Raw genomic sequence first — 21,982 nt, forward strand, 5'->3', positions numbered from 1 at the left:
CTCCAATCTCCAAATATGGTTTATAGTTTGATTATGCAACTTGATTGCAATTTGGTACTATATTTTAAACAAAATAAAATTTGGGATACTAAAACTAATGGGAAAGGTACTAATTGTTTTCTTAGGATGCAAAAAGATGGAAATTTAGTTTTATATGATAAGAATTATATGGTTATATGGTCTTATAACTTATATTGGAAAAATATTTGGGTGACATTTTCATTGTGTGTAGTAAACGATGGTTATATAATTGTTTATGATACAAAAACACAAAAATCTATATGGAAATCTAAGAGAAACTAAATTTTTACCTTTAAATGCTAAAAGTATTGGACAAATGGTTTAACAAACAATTGAGCTCTCTTTTCTCATAATTTTTATTTTTAAAAATTTAGTACTTTATATGTTTCCATATATTAAAAAATATATGAAATCCTGATTGAAATAATTAGATTCCTTGGAAGAAAATACATTTGATCTTTCTCCCATTAAACCAACTAAACAAGAAACAAAAGATCCATCTTGTAATGTATGAGATTGTTGTGTTAAAGAGTCGAGCTCGATGCCACTAGACAAAAGAAAAACATGTTATAATATTGAATTTGAATAAGTGAATAATGAACCCTCAATAATCTAGCTGTGAAGATCTTGTAAATGATATGTTAATCTAAAGTTTATATTATCCTTATAGGATGATTTTGTGGGAATTATTCCATGGTACCTTTTAATCACTCCTTGACTTGCGTGTTATGCAGTTATTTTATTAAACGAAAGCTGGGATCAGTCATACGGATTTCTGAATTTCTTGAGAAGGTTGGGAATGTCGTGGCCCAGCATGTCATCCACCGATTGAATCATCCTTGGCTTGAGCTTCTCAAATTTATCGAAGTTGTAGCCACTCAGCCTCTCTCTAAAGGCATCCACGTCCGGGAAGTCGCCCGGAGGCAAGCGCTGTTCTCTTTGTACCTGGATAGAACACAAGTCACACACGTATTCCAAAACGAGACTAAAAACTCGAACCTTTCTAAACTCTTCTTCCAAGTTATCCACCAGCCGCTGCTGAGCTTTAGTTTTTCCCATCATCGCCGGCATTTCCTTCTTCAGGTGGCCTACAATGTACGAGTGTATCTTGACTGCTCTCGCGCGTTTTACAAACTCGTTGATCTGACAATGAAAAGTAAGCATCCGGCCGGATCAAGGCTTTGTGTTGTTTACCTTGCGGTCACAGGCTTTCCTTGGAATGTCTTTGAGGTCTGCCAGTAAGTCGTTTTGCTCCTTCTCAAACAGTTCTTTGCCAATAGGACCCAGTGCACGGTCGTTGATGGGCTTATCGTTGAAGGACCTGCAAAGAATCCCTCGTTACATCACAAGAGAAAGGAAGAGGAAAAACAAAAGAAGAAAAAGAAGATCTTGCGTACCCGATATAGACACGCATCACTTCGGGTGTGTTCAGTACTTTCCCGAGCGACCACATCAATGCTCCATACACCCTCATAAGCTGGAAGATGTGAAGTCAATCGGATGAGAACAAATGCCTTACTTGTTGAGTATCGACTTGATCGGCTTTGTTAAGAACAACACGGATCTTATCGTCGTGTCCACGAAGGGATCCAATCACTCGTTTAAACTCGTCACTGATATCAAGCTTGTGGGGGTCGAAGAGCAGTAGTATCAGGTCGCATTTGGCAGCAAACCATTCCGTAACGCCTGTAAAATCGTAGCTGCGTTGTGTTCTTTGCTTTTCTCCCGATAACACTCCGGGAGTATCAACAAAGCTAACGTGCTCCAGTAGCTGACAAGAGAAACCATTTTGACAATTGCAAGAGTGATAATTGAACTTACCGGATGTGGCATCTGAGAACACTCAAACTTGGAGAGAAAAGCAGTTCCAAATTTCGTAAGCCCGCTAAATGGCATGTCCGCCTGCACAGCAATCGTGTTTCCTGGAACACTCCGTTCATCTGTTCCATCCTGGAAACATCCACAGTCAATTACGGATATGGATGTTTTTATTACTCACCATAACAACGACGAAACGATCCGTCGTAGGCTCAGGTCCAATGTGAGCGCCTATTTAAGAGTAAACGTAAGCATCTCCAAAGTGAATACATCAATACCACCGACCTGGATAGCTTGTTCTTAATAGATGCTTAATAAACGTTGTTTTCCCGGTGGAATATTGTCCAAGAAGCATCACCATGGGCTTGCAATCAAAGTCGCTTTCAGTCTGTAGAACGCAGACACTGTCAATCCTTTCATTGATTGAAAAACGTGCCACTTACCAATGTAGGAGACACAAAATCATGGAAGCGATACGTAACCTCCAAAGGTTTCAGCTTTTCCAGGTAAAGTTTCTTTAGACCATCAACCACTGATGTTACTGACGTCGAAGGAATCTAAATTACACACTGGTTAAGTACGTAAAAAGCCTCGTATTTGAAGAAAAAACACCTTTCTTGGTTGTTTTGTCGCAAACCACTGGGCCGTCTCTGCTTGTAGTTGTGGAGATGTGCCTGCGCAGCGAAGCTGTTATAGTAGACAAGATAAAGGCGAAACGAAATATTTACCGTTAGTGAAGACGTCCCCAGTCGGAGGCGCTCTCTTTCTTGCCTACAAAGAGTGAAATTCATGTCAGAGAAGGAAAAATCATAAACGAAGATGGAAGAAGATAGAAAACACACCAGTATCATTTGTTCCAAGCCTTCCATGTTGGGCGGACTAATCTCATCGACATCTGTCAAGCTAAAACAAAGATGATTCTGCCAGCGTGCAGGAAGAACAGCAGAAATTACCTCTATCTCTCAGCATGTCCGCGGATATTTCATTCCCGAGCTGTGCTAGTGCTATGATCTGTCCAGTGACACAACAGCGCATAAAACCACCGACCATGACGTACAACTTAAAATTCTCCACTCACTTGCATCGCAGCAACGAATTCCTTGAATCCAAGAAAGCCTTGCCGCTTAGAATCCGCCACTGCCCAGACCTGGAAATAAGAACAAGAGTTTCGACCCAAATCTATGCCGCATTCCATACCTGCTTGAGATGCGACCGCGGCAGCTGCGAGAGTGAAAAGAATTTCACCGCATCGGCGCCGGTGATACGCCCATCCCCATCTGTGGCGAAAATTCCACCAAAATATCGATTACCGTGGGAGGTATCGAGCGAGCTCACCTTCGTCCGCAAAATCAAACCACTGCTTGTACATTTGCTCGTCCTGCTTGGCATAGTGCACTGATCGCACAGACAGAATGTCCATGGCGATAGCGAGAAAGAGAGAAATAAGAGCCCTAAAGAGCTGAGCTTCTGGTAAACCCTAGATCATATAGCGCGTAAGTTTAAAGCCTTGTCACAGTTAAAATCACAGTTACACCAAAATGAGGTTTTTACTCTTTACGTTGCTTCTTCTTCCTTGAGTCCGGGGCTGCAGCTTCTACTTCTTCGATCATCATCTGTTTCTTCTTCTTCTTCTTTTTTTCGGGCTCTTCTTCCCGAGCTGGATCTTCCTCTTGAGCTTTCCCCTTGGATTTCTTCTCCTTCTTGGAGCTCTTTTTCTCCTTGGCCGGCGCTTCTACTTTTTCTACTAGTGGTGTCGATGCTCCAGCTTCTTCCGATTTATCCTTCTTCGATTTCTTCTTCTTCGGAGTCAGGGTCTCCGGCTCGGCTGAAGCTCCAGCGTCTTCCTCTGCGGTTTGAGTCCTCTTCTTCTTCTTTGGAGGCTCCTCGGTCGCTGGAGCTTCTTCTTCCTGATCTTTTTTCTTTCTCTTTTCTCGTTTGCCCCCGCCAAGTGTTATATCTGCTTGAGTCTCGTACGTCTGCAACAATCCAACACTCGTTAGATGAAGAGCAAAAAGTTCTTCGTACCTTAGCGGCAGTGAGCAAGCCTGGAGTAGCGCCCTTCCGGTCTTTGTCGTACGCCTCGATCTTAGCTTTGCCTTTAGCTGCACCGCTAGCTTTTCCGAGAGCCCTGCCTTCCAATTGTCGCAATCTTGCTTCAACCTGGTTAATAGACCACATCTCAGGAACGTATAACAGAAAGATGACAATTTGAGACCTTTGCGCGGTTCTCAATGCCGATGTTGGCGTCCTGACCCTCCCCAAGAGCATCGTACCGAATAGATAGTGCAGTCTTTGCAGCTAACACCCGAGCGATCTTCCCCTTGAACTTAGCAGGTGCTTGTCCCACCAAAGAGGCATGATAGATCAACCCGTACTTCGGTGTGTTTTGCTTGGTCTTTAAAGCCCTGAAGAGCGCCTGAAAAGCAAGTGTTTCTTCACGGCAAACTCAAAAAACTCCCACCTTCTCTGCGCCAAGGATTTGTACCGTGCTTGCAGGCTGCTTGGATAAGTTTATAAGGCTTCCAGCATGAGCTATCAACCGAGCACCAACTAGCTCTCCCACAAGCACCGTCAAGTTAGGAGCGATTGCCTTCATCCTGCTGCGCAAGTAATCATAGAGCTGTGTCCGGTATTCTGCCAAAGAGATGACCTGATCACAAAACTCCTGGATCGTATCCATGTCTTCTTCAGTTATATCTGTCCCCATGGATATTGGCACAGCTTCCTTGAGTTGAACTTCGACCTCTTCTTCCAAAATCTATGCAAGAAAAAACGTAAGTACTAGCATGAAATCACTAAGACAGCATACCTCGGAGAAATCGAGGTCCGGTGCATTGACCCGTTTCTTCATAAGCTTAACGGATTTCGCGTACTGAATGTTGTCCGTGACTATCTTTGCCAGCTCTGGAAAATGCCAGCCATACCACTCCCGAACTCTCATAGCATAAGTGTTCAACTCTTTATCGAGATCATCCAAGAGACCAATAGCTTGAACGATCATGGTATCAACCTGGAGTAAGAACACATAAGATACCAATGGAAAAAAACCGTTTTTCAAAGCCACACCTTATCAGGACTGAACTTGAGAGTGTATCTGCACAAACTGTGAGAAAGCCCAAGACTCATCGAGGCCAAGTCCTGGTTTGACAGTCCTTCGACAAGATCTGCAAGTTGGGACCTCACGCCCCTCAACAGTTCCATCACTCCATTGTTGTGGATGCAGCTGATTTCCTGGCAACTCTCTCAGTTAGCCCCTACAAAAAAACCAAGTTCGAAACAAAGAACCCACGAGCTTCTCGGTGATGATCCTTCCTAGCTTGGAGTCGGCAATGGCCAAAGTCTGGCCTTGGCATTCTGCTTTGAGAAACTTCTTCAGTCCCTTACTAAGCTTGCTCTCGACAATGGCGGTCGCGGCACCGAGCGCTTCGGCAGTGTTCTCAAACTTGTGAAAAGATTTGAGCTTGACAATCTATGCCAAAGAAATATCACAGCAATGAGAACAGAATGCCAGAGATCCAAACCTGCCTGGCCGCCGCTGGCGTCTCGAATTCCTTCCAGATATCCTGCCAAAGATCAAGAAGAACGGCCGTGAGCAAGATAAATCCAAGCGCGAGCTAGCTCACATCCACTTGGTTGAGCTTCGCTTCGTCCAGGAGCTTGAAGAGCGCGAAGCCCGCCGGCGTCTCGACGAGCACCAGCATCGTCTTTGCTCCCTGGCGGCCTAAACCCTAAATCCTAAAACCCTATTCCTGTTTAGGGTACTTGCTGGGATAAAACGGGTTTAAATGTTTTTAAAACTCGGCTTTCCCGGGGTAGCGCGGGAAAGGTATTACATCTCTGATGTTCTCGAGGCCAGTGGCAAAAAGAACCATTCTCTCAAAGCCAAGGCCAAAGCCCGAGTGCTTCACGGTGCCATAGCGTCGTAGATCCAAGTACCATTCGTATGGTTCCGTTGGAAGATTGAGCTCTTGGAGCCTGGAGAAAAAAGTTTCACAGTAATTTGACAAGACTCGGATAGAAAAATTCATACCTTTGCACCAGAACTTCGTATCGTTCTTCTCTCTGGCTTCCACCAACGAGTTCTCCAACCTGGAATGGTACAAAGACGATCATATACGTCTTTTAAATCGAAAGGGATTTTACCTTTGGGACGAGGATATCCATGGCTGCCACAGTTTTGCCATCATCGTTCATTCTCATGTAGAACGCTTTGATGTCTTTTGGATAGTTGTACACTATCACTGGCTTCTGGAAGAGCTCCTCAGCAAGATATCTGTCATAGAATGCGCTGTGAGGCAAATTCACGTTAAATGGTTGCTACCTTTCGTGCTCGGAGGCCAGATCGACTCCCCATGAAACAGGGTTCTCGAAGGTTCTATCCTTCACCTGAGTATCTGCAAGTGTAAGTTTCCTTCCAACAAAGAACAAAGAAAACTAACAAACCTCCAATAACTTCTCGATGGCCTGTGTGTACGTGATCCTCGCAAACGGCGTAGAAGCAACTAGTTTCAGTCGATCCAGGGCCGTGTTGTCCCACATCTTGGTCATAAACTCCATGTCGTCGTAGCAGTTGTCCAGAAGCCACTGGCATAGAAACTTCACATAGTCTTCAGCACAATTCATATCATCCTGGTAAAAGGATATGACCACATATGTCAGAACAGATACAAATTTCTCTGGAGATTTTCAATCACCTGGAGATCCGCGAAAGCAAGTTCCGGCTCGATCATCCAAAACTCCGCCAAATGCCTCGTTGTGTGCGAGTTTTCAGCACGAAACGTCGGGCCAAAGGTGTAAACGTTGCTTAAGCTGCATGCGTACGTTTCCACCTGGAGCTGGCCGGAGACAGTCAGGAAGGCCTGACGTCCAAAAAAATCACCAGTGTAATCAAATCCTCCTTTGTCCTTCCTAGGAATTCCACCTGTAAGCTTCATCCGCTCGACCACCTTCGCAAGCTCGTCTTTAGCGGTCTGAAGCTTCAACACTGCCGCAGCAATTTCATCTTTGCTCTTCTTCTCGGCTTTCAGCGCTTTCACTGCTTCTCCGCATTTCGTAACCTCTGCCTTTGCCTGCTCAAGGTCCGCTTCAGTCGGAGCCGGGGTACTTGCGAGCTCCTTCTCTCGCTTCTCAGCTTCCGAGAACATTGTTGTAACTTGGAACATCTCGCCAGCACCTTCGCAATCGCTGGTGGTGATGATCGGAGTGTGGACGTACACGAATCGATTCTGTTGGAAAAATGTGTGGGTGGCGAATGCAAGAGCGTTGCGAATCCTTGCAACCGAAGAAATCTGGAGTTCCAACATTACGTCAAAACGAGCAACAAAAAGAAATAAAACTCACCGTATTTGTTCGAGATCTGAGATGCATCAAGTTCCTCAAAAACTCCAGAGTATGCCGGCCCTTGGCGATCGGATACTTGGAAGCATCGACAGGTCCAACTTCCAGCACCTTCTGAGCTCTCAGCTCCACCTTTTGTTTCTTTGCAGTTTCGGGAGGCTGCGTCAATTCCCCCTCGACCACGAGGCATGTTCCAGTGTAGATAAGTTGCGCATCCGGCGTCACTGTATCCTCGACAATCACCTGGATCACACGAAGGCAAACAGAAAAAAGGAAATTATCTTTCAATCGTACTGCAAAGAAAGAAGAGAAAAAAGTCACACACTAACGCACACATCATGGCTTTCCACCCACAAACTAGCAATCTTTCCCACAACTTAAACGAAGAACAAGCAAGAGAAAAAAAAAATTACAAGCTTTACACAGAACAGGCTCTCCGAAAACACAAATCGCAGCTGGACGAACAGAAGAAAATCTTTCGGATCGAGCTCCAAGCGACAAAGACTGCAAATGGCTTTCCACTCACGATAAGAAAAACTGGCAACCTTTCTCACAATTTGAAAACGAAGAACAAGAAACACTAGAAAAGAAACCAGCTTTTCACAGAACAAGCTCTCAAAACTAACAAATCGCGGACGAACAGTAAATCTCTCGGATCGAGCTCCAAGCGACAAAGAGAAGATTACCTGCAAATTCGCGGGGCAGGAGCCATCGTTGAGCTCCAGAAATGTGAGCCGCCCCTTCTCGTGGCTCCGCCCGGTCTTGACCCATCCCCCAACCCTCACATTGTGGCCGAGGAGTCCCGCGCCTCCATCCGGGCGACCTAGGATGCTCTTGATGAAGACGCGATGGGAGTACTTCGCCCACTCGATGCCGCTCTTGGTGGCCAGCGTGAGCGCCTCCATTTGGGCTTGGACGGCTCCTTCACCCATTCCCAATCGCCTGTGGTTTTAGGGTTTATGTGATTTTAGGGCTTTTGCCCTCGACGAGCGCGCGCGATGAGCATCGTCCCTAAGGAGACGATTCATGTCATCGCGCAGAGCATTGGCATCAGCAATCTCCACGATGATGTCGCCGCGGCGCTTGCGCCGGATGTCGAGTATCGGATGCGCGAGATCATGCAGGTTTGGTCTCTTTCTCCCTCGATCTACCGATTTCGCCGATTTTGAGCTGAGATCGTCGGTAATTTGCGCTGCCAGGAGGCGATCAAGTGCATGCGCCACTCGAAGAGGAGCGTTCTCACCACCGACGATGTCAATACGGCCTTGAGCTTGAGAAATGTAGAGGTGAGCTGCGAATTTCTCGTGAGTTCGTTGCTTAGCATTTTTATGTAGCCACTCTATGGATTTGCCTCTGGAGATCCATTGCGCTTCCGGAGAGCTGTTGGTCACTCTGATCTGTTCTTCATAGATGATAGGGAGCTCGACTGTAAAGAGGTACTTTTTCGTTTTTGTTTTCCTTTTCTTCTGATCTAACAAATTTTTCTCTAGATCACCGAGGCTCCTTTGACGAAAGCACCTCTAGACACGGCCGTCATGGCTCACTGGCTAGCAATAGAGGGAATACAACCCGCCATTCCTGAGAACGTTCCTATTGATCGTGAGTGGTTTGCTTTCCTCGTGAATGGAATATGATAACTCCTGTTGCAGCTCTTTCAGCTCCGCCGGAAGTGAAGAAATCCGACATTCCTGGATTGAAGCCTGATCAGATGACAGTGGACCTGAAGCTTCCTGTCAAACATGTTCTTTCTAGAGAACTTCAGGTACGATGGAAATTGCACCGGTCGTTCTTTTGCTAAATTTTTCATTTTTTAACTCTGGGCAGCTATACTTTGAGAAGATCACGGAGCTTATTGTCACTGGCGCCGACGATGTGCTACTAAAAGACGTCTTTGCAAGTTTGGCGACTGATTCCGGTTTACACCCTTTGGTACCATACTTCACGCAATTTATTGCAGACGAGGTATTCACATGATCACGAAAGTGCTGAAGTTTCAGTTCTATTTTTCGTTTTTGTCCAATGTAGGTAACACGGGGGCTTAATGACTTGCCGCTCCTTTTCTCTCTGATGCGCGTTGCTCGCAGCCTGCTACTGAATCCACACATCCATATCGAGCCTTATGTAAGCACTTGTTTTGCTCTGATGATGGTGCGAGTGATAAGTCTAGGCTTGCTGAATGGCAGCTCCATCAGTTGATGCCATCTGTGGTGACGTGCCTCGTTGCAAAGCGCCTGGGTGGTAAGAATTTCGTCAACCATTGGGAGCTCCGGGACTTCACAGCCACACTTATTGCCTTCATTTGCAAACGGTTTGTAAACTCATCTCTTCTTGTTTTTCTCTGGAGTGGCTGAAACTTTTGTTACTTGCAGCTTCGGTCATGCGTATTATAACTTGCAAACGCGCGTGACCAAAACTTTACTCCACGCCTTCTTGGATCCGAAACGAGCAATGACACAACATTATGGTGCTGTGAAAGGAATCGCAGCTCTTGGCTCAAAACTGGTATGCTTTTATGCGACAATGAAACGGTGACTGAACTAAGAGTCTTCTTACAGGTGCGACTATTGATTCTTCCCAACCTGGAAGTATACATCAACTTGCTCTTGCCAGAAATGTCTTCCCAAGATCAAGCAAACGAGCTAAAGAGATACGAAGCCATCAGAGTCTACGGAGCTCTTCAGGTAGATTTATTTTTCCAAGCCTGAACTGGAAACTCACTTTCACGTATGGCACAGGCGGCGGCTGGAAACTGTATATATGAAATGCTCCAGTCCGCTCCTCCCTCAAGGAAGAAACCAGCTAACAACAAGTCTCAATCAACAACACGCAAAGATGTCGACGGGGACGCATCAATGCACGAGGAAGACGGGGCCGACGACAAGGACGAAGGCGTGAAGAGGCGCAGGAGAGCTTTGTCGGAGGCGTGGAAGGAGGATGTGGAGGTGGGCGATCTCATCAACTCACTGGTTGATCTGTTTGGCGAAGAAATGCTACCGTTCATACCGATGCGAGAGATGAGCAAATGCATCTTGTAACAGTACGAGAGGTAAAGGAGGAGGATTGACTAGGAAGGAAATTCTTTCGTAGCGTTGGTTTTAACTCTTGTCAGGGAAAGAAGTTGATGGTAGCAAGAAAGAGAATTCTTTTCCTTCTCATCTGTGCAAGAATCGAGCATGCTTGACAATGATGAACACGACCCAGAGATGCAGCAGGAAGAAGTATGCCGCGGCTAGAGACCTCACAGTCCTGTTCATGCCCAACACTCTGGTACCTTGAATGAAGAGGGAGTCGAGGTTACTGGAAATCTCGCTCCAGCTTATAAGCTCGTCACCACTTGCAGTTGGTCCAAACTCGATGTCGGAGCTCTCGTTTCTCGTTTTCGAGGCCCTCTCCTGAGACGAGTATGCCTGTGAAAGAGAAAGAAAAGCTGTAAGAATTTGGTGTGCTTTTAGTGCTGCTCTACCTCGAGACGAAAGATCAGCGTGGCTTTCTCAGTTGATAGCGCTTCAACCTGGAAAGAGTACCACCGCGTTTTGTAATCAATGAAGTGGAATCACAAGCCTTGGCTTACTTGAGTTTGCGTGTGAATGAGATGATCGGTCCGTGCTATCAAACGGGACTCTAGTTCTCTTTCCTTGTCACTCTGCATTTGCCGGGACATTCTTGACGCATGTATTTCTGCCTGGAGGTTTTCTACCTGAAATCTGGAAAATGAGTGCCTACAGCATGGAGTTATACAAGAATGAAAACCTGAGCTTTATAGTAATCGATGTCGTCAGCAACCTTTTGCTTCTCTTTAAAGACGTCACTGCTGATTTGAGGAAGAAAAGAACTAGAAGGATTTGCCAAGGTCGACCGAAGTCGTGAAGCCTTCCTCTCAAGCTCTGAAAGTGAGACCTTTAGTGCGAAGTTCTCAAGAGGCAATATCTCCTACTCACCAAACACGGAAACTCTCTTGAGCTCCAGCTTAGTACGAGCATCCGTAAGTCCTGCAAGCTGAGGCTAAAATATATATGAGCTACTCTTGAAGGAAAACCAAACCTCTGCATCGAGTTTTCTCTGTGCGGCAGCCAGGCATTGAGCAAGCTCAACACTCTCGTTCTGCACAAAACGGATTCACGAGAGTGACAAAGCTCGAGTTAAAGCATCACACCTGAAGTAGGGACTCTCTCTCCAGCGCTTCCATCCTCGTATGACTATGGCGTCGCTTTTCCAAATCCGCTGCTTGGATCAGCTCCACCATGCTCGTCCTCAGCTCTGCAGCCTGGTAATGACTTACTCATTCTCAAAGAAAAGAAAACCAAAAAGAAAGAAAAGCCATACCTCCTTCTTTTGCTGTTCTTCTCGCTCGTCCAGCAAAGCTTCCAAAGCTTGCTTCTCTGCCTCGAGCTTCTCGACAAACAATGCACGCTCATCGATTGCAGCCCTGCAAGCCGAGAGTTCTTCCTCGGTTTGCTCCAGTGACGTCGGCGGATCAATCGCATCCTCGTCCTCTTTCGTGCTGGTATCGTTAACACTCCCAACTAAATCTTCTTTAGTGTCCACCACCTCCTTCGTCACGCTTTCCCCTTCTTTGTTTTCTTCTTTGCTCTCGAGTTTTTCGCTTGACACTAACTCCTGGCCATTAGAGTTAGGCTCCTGTGTTGCCACCGCTTTTTTGGGGGCATTGATTCTCTTCGCTGGCGCTGCGAGGAGCTTTCTCGGCCTTCTACTGTTACTCTCAGCCGCTGGAGCACTCCTTTGAATCTTCTCTCTCGATGCCGGCCTCTTCCAATCCCCGGAATTCCCAGCCGCGGACAGTATCTCCGTCCAATCGTCCTTCTCCGGAGGAGTAGAGCTCCCTTGGATCGAGGATGAGGAGCGAGCAGCGCCAGAGGGAGCGAAATCTGGAGAGCGATATGTGATCTTGTTGCTCGGGACGAGAGGATCGCCAAATATTTTCGGATGCGGTGCGCTGCCGAGGATTTCATGCTGGATCGGGGCCTGGAAGAGAGGATCCGGCTCCTGTGAATCCCTGTCTGGCTTCTTGAGCGAGTCCGCGGCTTGTTGATCGATCTGAGAGAAGGAAGAAGTGAATTTCTACACGGGATCTAGATCTAACCTGGTTGAGGAGCTGCTCGGCGGCCTTGAGCTTGGATGACAGCCACGACGCCATCGCTGGAGATCAGGAGAAGAATCGTCCTCGCATTTCTAGGGCTTTTGTGAGGTTAGGGTTCTTGAGGGGGAGATATGGGATGTAGAGCGAGCAGGCCGATCAGGAGTGGCAGCCACAGGGAAAGGAAGGAGGATCTTGCTCCATGCAACACCAAATGGATCGGCTACGTCTCCAACAGCCCGAATTTCTCCTGCGCAGAGCAAGAACGAAGGCTGCGGCGAGCAAATCTCGAGCCAGTGAGAGATGAGGAAGACGAGGAAGATTGCGATGGATTCCAGTTTGCGATTGCCGGAGGAGAATCTCCTTGCTCCTCCTCGTCACTCATTCCAGGATTGCCCGACGACGTTGCCCGCCTCTGCCTCATGCGCTTGCCGTGCGTGAAATATTCCTTCTCCTACAGGCTCGTGAGCAAATCCTGGCGATCACTCCTCTCTTCGCCGGATTTCTACTCGGAGCGCCGGCATTTGCCAAGAATCCAGCAGCAAGCCAGCGTCTGCGTCGTGATCCACGGCAATCGCGTCAGGGTTTTCAACACCGTCACTTGCCAGTGGTTCTCCCTCCCACCGCTCCCTCACAGCATCGACGACGAAGATCCAGACCCTGCAATCCGCATCGATCCATACGACTGGTGGCGGATCGACACGGTCGCCGTGGCCGATGGAAATCTCTTCGTCATCGGCGGGGAGGAGAGCCGGATCCCATCCAGCCGCGTCCACAGGTATGATTTCTGCCACTGCCGCTGGGAGGAGATGGCGCCCATGGGAATCGCTCGATCCCACTCCGCTGCGGTGACAGTAGGGGGCCGCGTCTACGTCGCTGGCGGCACGTCCGCCGAGGTGTTCGTCCCCAGCGAGAACTCCTGGACGACCATCTCCGGGCTCAAGCGCGCCATGAGATCATGCGTGGGGATCGAGCACCAAGGCAAGGTGTTCGTCAAGGGAGAGAATTGCCAAGGAGCTGGATCGCCCATCGAGGCACAGGTCTATGATCCCAGCGGCGACGAGTGGAACCGGATGGTGCCAAAGCTCAAGGCCGGATTGACGCGAGGCCCGGTTGCTTCGTCCGGGGCGGCGATCTTCGTGGCGGACTGGAAGGATCTCCAGCTCAAGGCTTTCAATCCGGAGCTCGAGAGCTGGGACGTGGCCGGGCAGCTCCCGGCAAGGCTTAGCCGGCTCGTCGGCCATGGAGCGCAGCTCTATGGATTCACTGGGAAGATCAAGGTAGACTCTGTGAATCACCGCGTCATCTCTGGAGCTCCCACCGAGGTCTGGAAGCTCGACATCGGAAGAGAAGGGATTAGAAACCATCACCCACTGGTGCTCCAGTGGGAATGCATTTGGCGAGGTGCCAAGAACAGCACGAAAGTTGGCGGTCTTACTTGGGCGCCTTCCAGTGCTCACTGTGCTCTTCTCGAGGACTAAGACGAAGCAAGGAGAAAAGAATCACTCTGGTGGTGGTGCTACTATGACGCCGCTGGGTTGATCACTTTGGGTTTGGGCTTCACCTCAGCTTCGTTGATACTGCGCACGAAGATTGCATCTGGTTCGTGCCTGCGAGGGGAGATTCACGATAGTAAGTACCAGAGGTTAGATTGGACGAATGTAAGTTTCTTACGGTTTCTCTCCCTCTTCAAAGGTGTAGCTCGACGCAATCGCCAAGAGCCTTCCATCGCGGCTAAACGAGAGGGCGGCTATGCTTGTTGGGTATCGCGAGTACTACAAAGACGGATTTTTATCAAAGGACGATTGGAAAGGGAGAGACGAACCTGATAAAGCCTCTTCTTATTGTTCCCGTCCCATACGTTTACGTATCCATCGCAGCCTCCAGTCGCAAAGGTCCCATATCTAGCAATTCAATGGAAGAACGAACGAGCTTAGAAAACAAAACAAACCAAAGCTCTAGACTCACGCACATTGGATGGAAAGCGATGGCATTAACGGGATAGACTGTGTCACGGCCAGCCTCGGAATTTCTGTGGCACTTGAAAGCATACCTGACAGTACAATTGTCAATGAAAACTGCGTGATAGAAGTTCGAAGAAAAAAAAATAACTTACTTTTTCGCTTGCCCAGCCTCAGACATGTCAAAAAACTCCATAGCAACTCGGCCTTCAACGGAGCTTAGCGCATAGCCTGCAGTGAAAAGTTAGTCCAGAAACGTTTGGTACGTTTGGTAAGAATCTCCAAGACTCTCGGAAATTTATTTTTTTCTCGGCTCTTCTTACCCGTTCCATTGGGATAGCAACGAACACATCGCGTTTGATACTTGAGAGATGACTCTCGTTCTTGCTCGGGGCGAGACATGTTTCTCAAGTCGTAAACGTTGATGTGCCTGCCCGCGGTGGCCACCACCAGGTGCGGGAACACGAGAGACATGGAGTAGACGCGCTCTGGCTGCTGGTATGTTCCAACTGGTGGCTTGTTTCCCAAAACTCTGGCGTCCCAACATCTGAGAGTTTTATCCCAGCTACCTGTGATAACTTGGCCTGGAAAGACAAAGAACCAAAACAAAGAAACACTTTGAGACAATGGAAACGACTACCAAGATCTAGAGTACCTGTATGATGGGAGTATTCTACACAGCGAACAGACGCCTCGTGAGAACCCAAGATGTCCTCTCTGCCTGTGTTGAAATCGTACCTGTGAGCCAAGTATCAGCACACGAGATAGCTAGCTACTCAAGAAAGATCTCTTTACCTTCGTACAGTGTAGTCTGCACTGGCACTAAAACCCGAGGCATCGTCGTGAAAGCAGCAATCTAGAACTGGTCCCCTATGCTCAAACTGGCCCTTCAAGGTATTGGCGCTGGCATCGTAGAGCCTGACTTTCTGCCCAACGGAAAGATCCACATTGTAGCAAAAAGAAAGAGAAAAGAATGTAGGGAGAGAGGAAGAACTTACGGAATCCCAGGAAGAAACAAGGAGATGATCGCTGTGATTGGAGAAGCGCAAGTTGGAAATGCCGTCGGGCGGAGGCGATGTGAGCTCCCGTCCAGCGCCAGCGCCAACAGCTCCCATCATCGCTCTCCACCAAAACCCTAAATAACCCCTGATCTAGGGCTCCTACGCTCTTCCTCGAGGGAATTTCAAAATTCCAAGCTTTCCCGCCAGATCAGTTAAACCCATCTAGAAGAAGGCCTTGAAACTCCTGTGATCGATCGAGTTCCAAAACGATCCCTTGAGGATCCAAGTTTATAGTGGACATGGAGCTCTAAATAGCAGCAGTCTTGGATAAATCGAAAGAACACCTGAGAGCAGTCTTGGGTGAATCTAAAGAACACGTGAGAGCAGTCTTGGGTAGAACACCTGTGATTTGATAAGTTCTTAAAGACAAGAGAAGAAACTACGAACCTCCTCGTCATCTCTTGCTAAGTTGCTAGCTCTTGTCCACGGGCTTGGGCTTCTTGGTTCCATACTTCGATCGCCCTTTCCTCCGGTTTGCGACGCCCTGGAGATCTTTCGCGCCCCTGATGCAGTGGTACTTGACACCGGGAAGATCTTTCACTCGGCCTCCCCGGACGAGCACCACCGAGTGCTCTTGGAGGTTGTGGCCCTCGCCTGGAATGTAGGCGATGACAACGTTGCGATTGGAGAGACGAACCTTGGCGACTTTCCGAAGAGCCGAGTTGGGCTTCTTTGGAGTCCTGGTGGAGACGCGGAGGCACACTCCCTGCTTCTGTGGTGCTCCTCCCAGAGCTGGGGATTTGGAGAGCTTCTTCTTTTTCTTTCGTGCGCCTCTGACGAGCTGGTTCAGAGTCGGCTTGAGTTCCAGAGTTTTGTTCGTTTCAGCTTGCGGAATCTAAAGGAAAACTGTGAATTCGAGCTTTCTGAGCAAACAGAAGATAGACTTTTACTTGATCGAGAGTTTCCACTTGCTGGCTGGAAAGATCGGCCATCAACACTGCCAGAAAGAAAGAAGGAAAATGGGCATGATCATCATCACTCAGCAATCTTACCAGGATTTAGCAAGCCGGTAGTGTCGAAGAGAGATCCAGCCGAGAAACCATACGTGATCTACAATATAAAACATAGACGCTAAGCATCGATGACTTGGCTTCCAATCCACGCACTTACCTGCTGGTTTCGCAGCAAAGAAGTCCGCTCGAACGCATCGCTGCGAAAATGGCCTGAAAGAATCACAAAATATAACGAGCAGCACGCTTCCAATCGATCAAACCTGGCTCCTTCACAGCTGCCAGCAGCAATGCAGGATGCAGCGCCCGGCCATCCGGCGGCGAGCTCGAAATTCTCGCCTGCGTCGAGAAGATCCTCGCTCGGCCGGAGAATGCGAAGCCTAGCGCTCTCCTGCGCGCTTGCAACGACCCCATAGCTTCTATAAACCCTAAATATTTTACTAAGTCCACTCAATGCGCGTGGGAGGAGGAGCTAGGTCTGGTGGATGTCCGTGGAGCTCCTGAGGCGCATGGCGGAGATCAAGGAGGACGAGGAGGATGCGCGGCCTCCCCGGATCTCCAGGGATTCCAGCAACAAAGAGAAGAACAGCGGCCGCTGCGTCTACATCAACGAAGGGGATCGCTATCCCGATCTCTATTGCAACAACAGGGTATCCAACACCAAGTATAATCTCTGGAATTTCCTTCCCAAGAATCTATGGGAGCAATTCGGGTAAGCTTCACGCTATCAGACCGGCATTCTATGATTCTTTTGTTTGATTCAGGCGATTCATGAACAAGTACTTCCTTCTCATTGCGATCCTCCAGCTCTGGCCTCTCATCACTCCCGTCAATCCAGCCAGCACTTGGGGGCCTTTGCTACTCATCTTCTCGGTCTCGGCGTGTAAGGAAGCTTGGGACGATTATAACCGATATAAGCTGGACAAGCAAGCAAATGAGAGGATGGTTTGGGTCGTCAAGAAAGGCGTCAAGACACGGGTGAGAAACTACAGTGTTTTGTAACGTTTTTGCTCTAACTATTTTTTGATAGATCCAAGCGCAAGATATTCATGTCGGTGACATCGTCTGGTTGCGGGAAAAGGATGAAGTTCCGTGCGATATGATCTTACTGGGATCGTCAGATCCTCAAGGTGTTTGCTACATTGAGGTACATTGGCTGTTTTTATTTTTCTTGGATCTCTTGGATCTCTTCTGTTTCTTCTCTCTTTTCAGACGTCAACCATTGATGGAGAAACTGATTTGAAGACCCGAGTTGTCCCGTCTCCTTGCATTGGGCTTAACTCCGAGCTCCTTCACAAAATCAAGGTAGAAACTTTCTTCTTAGTCTTTTTAGGAACTTACATATGTTTGATCTTAAGGGTATTATTGAATGCGGATATCCAGACAGAGATATTCGAAGATTTGACGCCAACCTGAGGTTGTTTCCTCCTTTTATCGACACGGACTACTTCCCAATCACTGTCAACAACACGTTGTTGCAATCCTGTTTCATTAGAAACACTGAGTGGGCATGTGGAGTGGCTGTGTATACAGGTATTCTTTTTAATCTGCTTAACGAAAACAAACCTTCTTTACAGGCAATGAGACTAAGCTTGGGATGAGCAGAGGTTTACCATCGCCAAAACTTACAGCAGTCGATGCGATGATTGATAAGCTAACCGGAGCCATTTTTGTATTTCAAGTGGTTGTGGTTATCATTCTTGGTTTCGCCGGAAACGCGTGGAAGTCCACTGAGGCGGACAAGGTTGGCACAATTTTTTCTTTCGTGGGCTCTAAATTGTCAGCTTTGCAGCTGTGGTACGTCCATTATCCGAAAGCTGCCCCTTGGTACGAGTTTATTGTCATTCCCCTAAGGTTTGAACTTTTATGCTCGATTATGATACCCATTTCAATTAAGGTATGTTTTCGCTGTATAATGTTGATATCCTTATGTATCGTGTCAGGTCTCCTTGGATTTGGCAAAAAGCATGTACGCCAAGTTTATTGATTGGGATCTTCATATGTACGATGAGAAAACGGATACTCCAGCCGTTGCTACAAAGTATGAAAGCTGTCTTGCATACTCTTTTTCTAAAATTATAATCTAACGTTTCAATGCTGCAGTACGGCCATCAGTGAAGATCTTGGTCAAATTGAATATATTCTCACTGATAAAACGGGTACATTGACCGAAAATTTGATGGTGTTCAAGAAATGCTGCATAAAAGGCTCCTGCTACGGTGATTCAACCCGTGATGCTGTCAAAGGTATTTTCATTCTTTTATACAAAATTTTAAGCAAGAATCTTGTGTAGATCCTGCTCTTCTTCGTGCGCTAAACGAAAATGATCCAGAAGTACTCAAGTTTCTTACAGTTATGGCAGTTTGTAACACGGTGGTGCCAAGTCGAAGGTACGCATAAAATATAGGATTTAATCTAAACCTTGTCGTTCACTTTCAGTCCAAACGGTTCGATCTCATACAAAGCTCAATCTCAAGACGAAGAAGCTCTTGTTTCAGCTGCTTCTCATCTTCGCGTCGTGCTGCTTAACAAGGCTGCTAACTGTGTAGGTAACTGATATTTAGATGATATTCTCATAGTTATTTTAACACCATTGAGGTTTGTTATAGAGGTCAGTGTACTCGGAGCGGTATTGGAGTTCGACATTCTTGACGTGCTAGAATTCACGTCCGACCGTAAGAAGATGTCAGTAATTGTAAGAGAGAGGCAGACTGGCGAGCTGAAGCTATTAACAAAGGGAGCTGACGAAGCAATTTTTTCTTCAGTCCATAATGGTGAGCTCTTGTAATCGACCTCGACGCATCTATTTACTAAGATTAATTTTTTGACAGACCAACAAGTAAGGCGTGTCGCGGAGATTGTCGATCAGTATTCACAGATGGGATTAAGGACGCTATGTCTGGCTTGGCGAGATATCCGAGAGGAGGAATATCATGACTGGTCGAGGAAGTTTAAAGAAGCGAGCAGCAGCATCGTGGATCGAGAGGTCTGTATTTGACCTTTAACAACTTTGTGATCTTATTTTATTTGTCTTGTTCAGTGGAAGATTGCGGAAGTGTGCGTGCTTATGGAACGTAATCTAGAGCTTTTAGGTGCAACAGCTATTGAGGACAAGTTACAAGTGAGCACTGTCTGATTATATATTTTCTCTACATAAGGCGTGTTTCAGGACGGTGTTGCGGAGACCATTGAAAGCCTTCGAGATGCAGGAATCAATTTCTGGATGCTGACGGGAGATAAGCAGTTGACAGCAGCTCAGATTGCACTTTCGTGCAACTTCGTGCTTCCGGGTAGGATGGGTGTTTTTGTGGAGTATCTAATGCTAATTCTACTTTACAGAACCTCAGGGACAATTACTGTATGTGCAAGGAGCGACCCAGAGTGACGTTGGAGCGAGTCTGGAGAGGGTCTTGCGAACTATGCAGATATCTAGCACTGAACATAAGGTGCTCGTCTACTTTTATGAGCATCGCGCTTAATGTTCTCTTAGTATCAGGATGTAGCCTTTGTTATCGATGGACTGGCACTGGAATTTGCATTGAAGTACTACAGACAACTTTTCGCTGAGCTGGCTTCACTATGCAGAACTGCTATTTGTTGCCGTGTAACACCGTCACAAAAGGCTCAGGTACTCGAAATCAAAAATATTCTTATGCTTTCTTGAGTGACATGTCTCTGGCAGCTTGTACATTTAGTAAAAAGCTGGGAGTTCAGAACTCTCGCTATAGGAGATGGAGGGAACGATGTCCGCATGATACAAGAAGCTCATGTTGGTGTAGGGATAAGCGGGCGTGAAGGCCTTCAGGCAGCTAGAGCAGCAGATTACAGTCTCGCCAGTAAGTAGTTTGGATACAGCTGCAATATTTCTAACATCTTATGTGCTCGCAGAATTTCGATTTTTGAAGCGGTTGATACTTGTACATGGGAGATACTCATATAATAGGAGCGCATTTTTGTCACAGTACTCAATCTACAAATCACTGGTCTTATGCTTCATTCAGATCTTGTAAGCTTTTTTTTTTTTTTTTGCATATCGGATTTCGCTGATGCTTTTCCTTTTTTGGTTGTTTTTTCCTCTAGTTTCTCGTTCGTGTCAGGAATATCTGGGACGAGTTTGTTCAACTCTTTCAGTTTGATGGCCTACAATGTTTTGTACACTAGTGTCCCTGTGATGGCTAGCGTCCTCGACAAGGACATCGACGAGAAGACGGTCCTTCAACATCCCCAGATATTGAAATACTGTCAAGCCGGGAGGTAAGGCATTGGCGGTGGCTCTCATTGTCAATAACTTGTAGTTTCAGGCTTTTAAATCCCAGCACATTTGCTGGCTGGTTTGGCCGGGCACTTTTTCACGTAAGGCTCGTCTTTAACCACATAAACCGTGATCGTTGCTCTCGTTTTGCAGGGCGCCGTGGTTTTTCTCATCACCATGCACGTCTACGTGAATGAAAAGAGCGAAATGGAGGAGGTCTCTCTTGTCGCGCTATCGGGCTGCATCTGGCTCCAAGCATTCGTCGTCGCGTTGGAAACAAGGTAATCAGCATTCCATCAAATTCCTGGCAACGATCTCGTCGCGCCTTTTGCAGTTCCTTCACGACCATTCAGCACATAGCCATCGGCGGCAACCTCGTCGCTTTCTACATCTTCAACCTGGTGGCAAGCACCGTGAAATGGGGAGGCATGTACACTATCATGTTTCGCATTTGCAGCCAGCGTGCATACTGGCTCACGATGTTGGTAAGCGTTTGTTCTCACGTTCTTTTGCTTCCACGCTTATAAATCTCTTTTTCTTGTGCTTGTTTAGCTGATTGTTGGCGCCGGGATTGGACCCATCGCGGCTCTCAAGTTCTTCCGGTTCTTCTATCGCCCCAGCTTGATCAACATCCTCCAGTACCGGGAGAGACGAGCAAGGGTCACAGAAGCAAATGCTACGTCTAGCTCCAATGCCGCCAGTGCTACGAGCAGTGGGAGCACTTCTAGCAGCCAACGCGCCGCGCAAGACGAAGAATCATCGTCAGTGTATCAGCCTCTCTTGTTGTCCACCAAGGATAGAACAAAGCGCCAGTGATTCATGCGCTAAAATCAAAGTGCTTGACATTTTGTCACTAGCCTGAGATTGTAAGTGAAAGCTAAAAACTTGTCATTTAGCATAACTAGGAGTATGATCGTAGTAGCGACTGGATTAAACTATCACGAATGAGATGCTGCAAAACTTTTGGAGTTTTTCATCTCACTTGCCGGCAATGGAGATGCAACCTGGATAGAACACCATCAAGTCGAAAAGAACGCTCTGCCACTGTCTCTGTTGAATTCGCAGAAAGAAGAACTCCACGAGATCATATCAGAGCAATGGACTACAAGTTCACGGGCTCCCTGGTGCTTGAACAAGCCCCTCAAGAAAGAGATATCACCAATATAATCGACAGCATTCAACCAAAGGTGGAAATCAAGTGCATGTAAGTCACGAGGATTCGAGCGCCTACAAGAAGAAGATTAGGAGAGGGTAGAAAATATAGAAGGTGTTTCACGCACCTGTAACCAGCCGGTGACGAGATGGACGATTTTGCAAGTTGACGAGGGGCTCCAGAAGAAGGGAAACGCTCAATCTGGTGCTTGCATTCCAGATGTTCGACGGTAATCTCTGTGATTGTGGGCATGAGCTCGAAGAGCCTCATCAATTCATCCAGCTCCGTATCCCCTCTGGAGCTTGTCAAACTTCCTGTTGAGTTTGCAGTGAGC

The 21,982-nt window shown here is 47.2% G+C and overlaps 9 protein-coding genes across 11 annotated transcripts; 3 read left to right on the forward strand and 6 right to left on the reverse strand.

Annotated features, from left to right (window-relative positions):
- Positions 1-660: 660 nt before the first annotated feature.
- LOC9645670 (EH domain-containing protein 1) lies at positions 661-3,314 on the reverse strand. 2 transcript variants are annotated; one of them, XM_002970046.2, is made up of 16 exons: positions 3,175-3,314; positions 3,037-3,116; positions 2,918-2,986; positions 2,793-2,850; positions 2,682-2,734; positions 2,568-2,610; positions 2,452-2,513; positions 2,283-2,396; positions 2,125-2,227; positions 2,021-2,070; positions 1,843-1,971; positions 1,541-1,792; positions 1,419-1,498; positions 1,216-1,342; positions 1,021-1,164; positions 661-966 (listed from the first exon to the last, which is right to left on the reverse strand). In XM_002970046.2, the coding sequence occupies exons 1-16, from the start codon at positions 3,257-3,259 to the stop codon at positions 781-783; spliced, it is 1,635 nt and encodes a 544-aa protein (XP_002970092.1). In that variant the 5' UTR covers positions 3,260-3,314; the 3' UTR covers positions 661-780. The 2 variants fall into 2 exon arrangements, with proteins under 2 accessions (XP_002970092.1, XP_024530608.1); XM_024674840.1 differs by having other exon boundaries at positions 2,682-2,742; positions 3,175-3,285.
- Positions 3,315-3,333: 19 nt separating this feature from the next.
- Positions 3,334-5,597, reverse strand: LOC9646267 (probable nucleolar protein 5-2). The gene is made up of 9 exons (XM_002970047.2): positions 5,463-5,597; positions 5,361-5,402; positions 5,129-5,308; positions 4,906-5,070; positions 4,649-4,849; positions 4,301-4,597; positions 4,055-4,255; positions 3,865-3,999; positions 3,334-3,815 (listed from the first exon to the last, which is right to left on the reverse strand). The coding sequence occupies exons 1-9, from the start codon at positions 5,538-5,540 to the stop codon at positions 3,387-3,389; spliced, it is 1,728 nt and encodes a 575-aa protein (XP_002970093.1). The 5' UTR covers positions 5,541-5,597; the 3' UTR covers positions 3,334-3,386.
- An 8-nt stretch (positions 5,598-5,605) lies between these two features.
- On the reverse strand, positions 5,606-8,146 carry LOC9646268 (asparagine--tRNA ligase, cytoplasmic 1). The gene is made up of 8 exons (XM_024674838.1): positions 7,863-8,146; positions 7,180-7,419; positions 6,534-7,127; positions 6,283-6,468; positions 6,161-6,225; positions 5,983-6,112; positions 5,870-5,928; positions 5,606-5,814 (listed from the first exon to the last, which is right to left on the reverse strand). The coding sequence occupies exons 1-8, from the start codon at positions 8,106-8,108 to the stop codon at positions 5,631-5,633; spliced, it is 1,704 nt and encodes a 567-aa protein (XP_024530606.1). The 5' UTR covers positions 8,109-8,146; the 3' UTR covers positions 5,606-5,630.
- On the forward strand, positions 8,133-10,272 carry LOC9646269 (transcription initiation factor TFIID subunit 6). Its single transcript, XM_002969794.2, has 11 exons — positions 8,133-8,300; positions 8,376-8,462; positions 8,511-8,612; positions 8,667-8,775; positions 8,826-8,938; positions 9,001-9,138; positions 9,202-9,297; positions 9,360-9,484; positions 9,546-9,678; positions 9,732-9,857; positions 9,912-10,272. Exons 1-11 carry the CDS (start codon positions 8,175-8,177, stop codon positions 10,209-10,211), a joined length of 1,455 nt encoding a protein of 484 aa, XP_002969840.1. The 5' UTR covers positions 8,133-8,174; the 3' UTR covers positions 10,212-10,272.
- Positions 10,273-10,308: 36 nt separating this feature from the next.
- LOC112346265 (golgin candidate 2-like) lies at positions 10,309-12,378 on the reverse strand. Its single transcript, XM_024674841.1, has 9 exons — positions 12,278-12,378; positions 11,500-12,231; positions 11,330-11,440; positions 11,218-11,277; positions 11,115-11,172; positions 10,927-11,060; positions 10,748-10,873; positions 10,640-10,687; positions 10,309-10,583 (listed from the first exon to the last, which is right to left on the reverse strand). The coding sequence occupies exons 1-9, from the start codon at positions 12,329-12,331 to the stop codon at positions 10,329-10,331; spliced, it is 1,578 nt and encodes a 525-aa protein (XP_024530609.1). The 5' UTR covers positions 12,332-12,378; the 3' UTR covers positions 10,309-10,328.
- A 14-nt stretch (positions 12,379-12,392) lies between these two features.
- LOC112346266 (F-box/kelch-repeat protein At1g67480-like) lies at positions 12,393-14,120 on the forward strand. Its single transcript, XM_024674842.1, has 2 exons — positions 12,393-13,903; positions 13,967-14,120. Exon 1 carries the CDS (start codon positions 12,406-12,408, stop codon positions 13,750-13,752), a length of 1,347 nt encoding a protein of 448 aa, XP_024530610.1. The 5' UTR covers positions 12,393-12,405; the 3' UTR covers positions 13,753-13,903; positions 13,967-14,120.
- Positions 13,628-15,372, reverse strand: LOC9645671 (mitotic checkpoint protein BUB3.1). The gene is made up of 9 exons (XM_002970049.2): positions 15,231-15,372; positions 15,028-15,158; positions 14,888-14,970; positions 14,556-14,816; positions 14,388-14,463; positions 14,244-14,324; positions 14,097-14,175; positions 13,946-14,046; positions 13,628-13,881 (listed from the first exon to the last, which is right to left on the reverse strand). The coding sequence occupies exons 1-9, from the start codon at positions 15,348-15,350 to the stop codon at positions 13,794-13,796; spliced, it is 1,020 nt and encodes a 339-aa protein (XP_002970095.1). The 5' UTR covers positions 15,351-15,372; the 3' UTR covers positions 13,628-13,793.
- A 117-nt stretch (positions 15,373-15,489) lies between these two features.
- LOC9646270 (ribosomal protein S12, mitochondrial) lies at positions 15,490-16,689 on the reverse strand. Its single transcript, XM_002970050.2, has 5 exons — positions 16,507-16,689; positions 16,404-16,456; positions 16,286-16,343; positions 16,184-16,230; positions 15,490-16,128 (listed from the first exon to the last, which is right to left on the reverse strand). Exons 1-5 carry the CDS (start codon positions 16,655-16,657, stop codon positions 15,706-15,708), a joined length of 732 nt encoding a protein of 243 aa, XP_002970096.2. The 5' UTR covers positions 16,658-16,689; the 3' UTR covers positions 15,490-15,705.
- A 21-nt stretch (positions 16,690-16,710) lies between these two features.
- Positions 16,711-21,396, forward strand: LOC9646271 (phospholipid-transporting ATPase 2). Of its 2 annotated transcripts, none has more exons than XM_002969795.2 (24): positions 16,711-16,955; positions 17,008-17,221; positions 17,274-17,390; positions 17,456-17,548; positions 17,602-17,776; positions 17,821-17,987; positions 18,036-18,140; positions 18,187-18,284; positions 18,347-18,489; positions 18,537-18,633; positions 18,683-18,792; positions 18,853-19,017; positions 19,075-19,229; positions 19,284-19,364; positions 19,413-19,533; positions 19,583-19,689; positions 19,734-19,871; positions 19,926-20,079; positions 20,132-20,249; positions 20,324-20,497; positions 20,545-20,596; positions 20,649-20,776; positions 20,830-20,980; positions 21,048-21,396. In XM_002969795.2, exons 1-24 carry the CDS (start codon positions 16,729-16,731, stop codon positions 21,309-21,311), a joined length of 3,354 nt encoding a protein of 1,117 aa, XP_002969841.2. In that variant the 5' UTR covers positions 16,711-16,728; the 3' UTR covers positions 21,312-21,396. The 2 variants fall into 2 exon arrangements, with proteins under 2 accessions (XP_002969841.2, XP_024530611.1); XM_024674843.1 differs by having other exon boundaries at positions 19,740-19,871.
- Positions 21,397-21,982: the final 586 nt, after the last annotated feature.

Source organism: Selaginella moellendorffii, unplaced genomic scaffold, assembly GCF_000143415.4.
Source record: "Selaginella moellendorffii unplaced genomic scaffold, v1.0 SELMOscaffold_13, whole genome shotgun sequence".
Classification (NCBI taxonomy): Eukaryota; Viridiplantae; Streptophyta; class Lycopodiopsida; order Selaginellales; family Selaginellaceae; genus Selaginella; species Selaginella moellendorffii.

Excerpts from the sequence above, each read along its gene's own strand:
- LOC112346265 (XM_024674841.1), bottom strand. The coding sequence starts at position 12,331 with ATGGCGTCGTGGCTGTCATCCAAGCTCAAGGCCGCCGAGCAGCTCCTC. Across the intron at positions 12,232-12,277 it reads CCGAGCAGCTCCTCAACCAG|ATCGATCAACAAGCCGCGGA; the intron begins GTTAGATCTAGA and ends TCCTTCTCTCAG. Across the intron at positions 10,688-10,747 it reads TCATTCACACGCAAACTCAA|GTTGAAGCGCTATCAACTGA; the intron begins GTAAGCCAAGGC and ends TACTCTTTCCAG.
- LOC9646268 (XM_024674838.1), bottom strand. The coding sequence starts at position 8,108 with ATGGGTGAAGGAGCCGTCCAAGCCCAAATGGAGGCGCTCACGCTGGCC. Across the intron at positions 7,128-7,179 it reads TCAGATCTCGAACAAATACG|ATTTCTTCGGTTGCAAGGAT; the intron begins GTGAGTTTTATT and ends TTGGAACTCCAG. Across the intron at positions 6,226-6,282 it reads CCATCGAGAAGTTATTGGAG|GTGAAGGATAGAACCTTCGA; the intron begins GTTTGTTAGTTT and ends GCAGATACTCAG.
- LOC9646270 (XM_002970050.2), bottom strand. The coding sequence starts at position 16,657 with ATGGGGTCGTTGCAAGCGCGCAGGAGAGCGCTAGGCTTCGCATTCTCC. Across the intron at positions 16,344-16,403 it reads CTTTGCTGCGAAACCAGCAG|ATCACGTATGGTTTCTCGGC; the intron begins GTAAGTGCGTGG and ends TTTATATTGTAG. Across the intron at positions 16,231-16,285 it reads TACCGGCTTGCTAAATCCTG|TGTTGATGGCCGATCTTTCC; the intron begins GTAAGATTGCTG and ends TCTTTCTGGCAG.
- LOC9645670 (XM_002970046.2), bottom strand. The coding sequence starts at position 3,259 with ATGGACATTCTGTCTGTGCGATCAGTGCACTATGCCAAGCAGGACGAG. Across the intron at positions 2,611-2,681 it reads GCTTGGAACAAATGATACTG|GCAAGAAAGAGAGCGCCTCC; the intron begins GTGTGTTTTCTA and ends CACTCTTTGTAG. Across the intron at positions 1,793-1,842 it reads GTTCTCAGATGCCACATCCG|CTACTGGAGCACGTTAGCTT; the intron begins GTAAGTTCAATT and ends TTCTCTTGTCAG.
- LOC9645671 (XM_002970049.2), bottom strand. The coding sequence starts at position 15,350 with ATGATGGGAGCTGTTGGCGCTGGCGCTGGACGGGAGCTCACATCGCCT. Across the intron at positions 14,464-14,555 it reads TTGCTATCCCAATGGAACGG|GCTATGCGCTAAGCTCCGTT; the intron begins GTAAGAAGAGCC and ends TTTTCACTGCAG. Across the intron at positions 14,176-14,243 it reads GCCATCGCTTTCCATCCAAT|ATATGGGACCTTTGCGACTG; the intron begins GTGCGTGAGTCT and ends TTGAATTGCTAG.
- LOC9646269 (XM_002969794.2), top strand. The coding sequence starts at position 8,175 with ATGAGCATCGTCCCTAAGGAGACGATTCATGTCATCGCGCAGAGCATT. Across the intron at positions 8,463-8,510 it reads TGAGCTTGAGAAATGTAGAG|CCACTCTATGGATTTGCCTC; the intron begins GTGAGCTGCGAA and ends ATTTTTATGTAG. Across the intron at positions 9,298-9,359 it reads ACATCCATATCGAGCCTTAT|CTCCATCAGTTGATGCCATC; the intron begins GTAAGCACTTGT and ends GCTGAATGGCAG.
- LOC9646271 (XM_002969795.2), top strand. The coding sequence starts at position 16,729 with ATGTCCGTGGAGCTCCTGAGGCGCATGGCGGAGATCAAGGAGGACGAG. Across the intron at positions 18,141-18,186 it reads TGATACCCATTTCAATTAAG|GTCTCCTTGGATTTGGCAAA; the intron begins GTATGTTTTCGC and ends GTATCGTGTCAG. Across the intron at positions 19,018-19,074 it reads TTTTTCTTCAGTCCATAATG|ACCAACAAGTAAGGCGTGTC; the intron begins GTGAGCTCTTGT and ends ATTTTTTGACAG.
- LOC9646267 (XM_002970047.2), bottom strand. The coding sequence starts at position 5,540 with ATGCTGGTGCTCGTCGAGACGCCGGCGGGCTTCGCGCTCTTCAAGCTC. Across the intron at positions 5,403-5,462 it reads CGAAGCTCAACCAAGTGGAT|GATATCTGGAAGGAATTCGA; the intron begins GTGAGCTAGCTC and ends GATCTTTGGCAG. Across the intron at positions 4,256-4,300 it reads AAATCCTTGGCGCAGAGAAG|GCGCTCTTCAGGGCTTTAAA; the intron begins GTGGGAGTTTTT and ends CTTGCTTTTCAG.
- LOC112346266 (XM_024674842.1), top strand. The coding sequence starts at position 12,406 with ATGGGATGTAGAGCGAGCAGGCCGATCAGGAGTGGCAGCCACAGGGAA.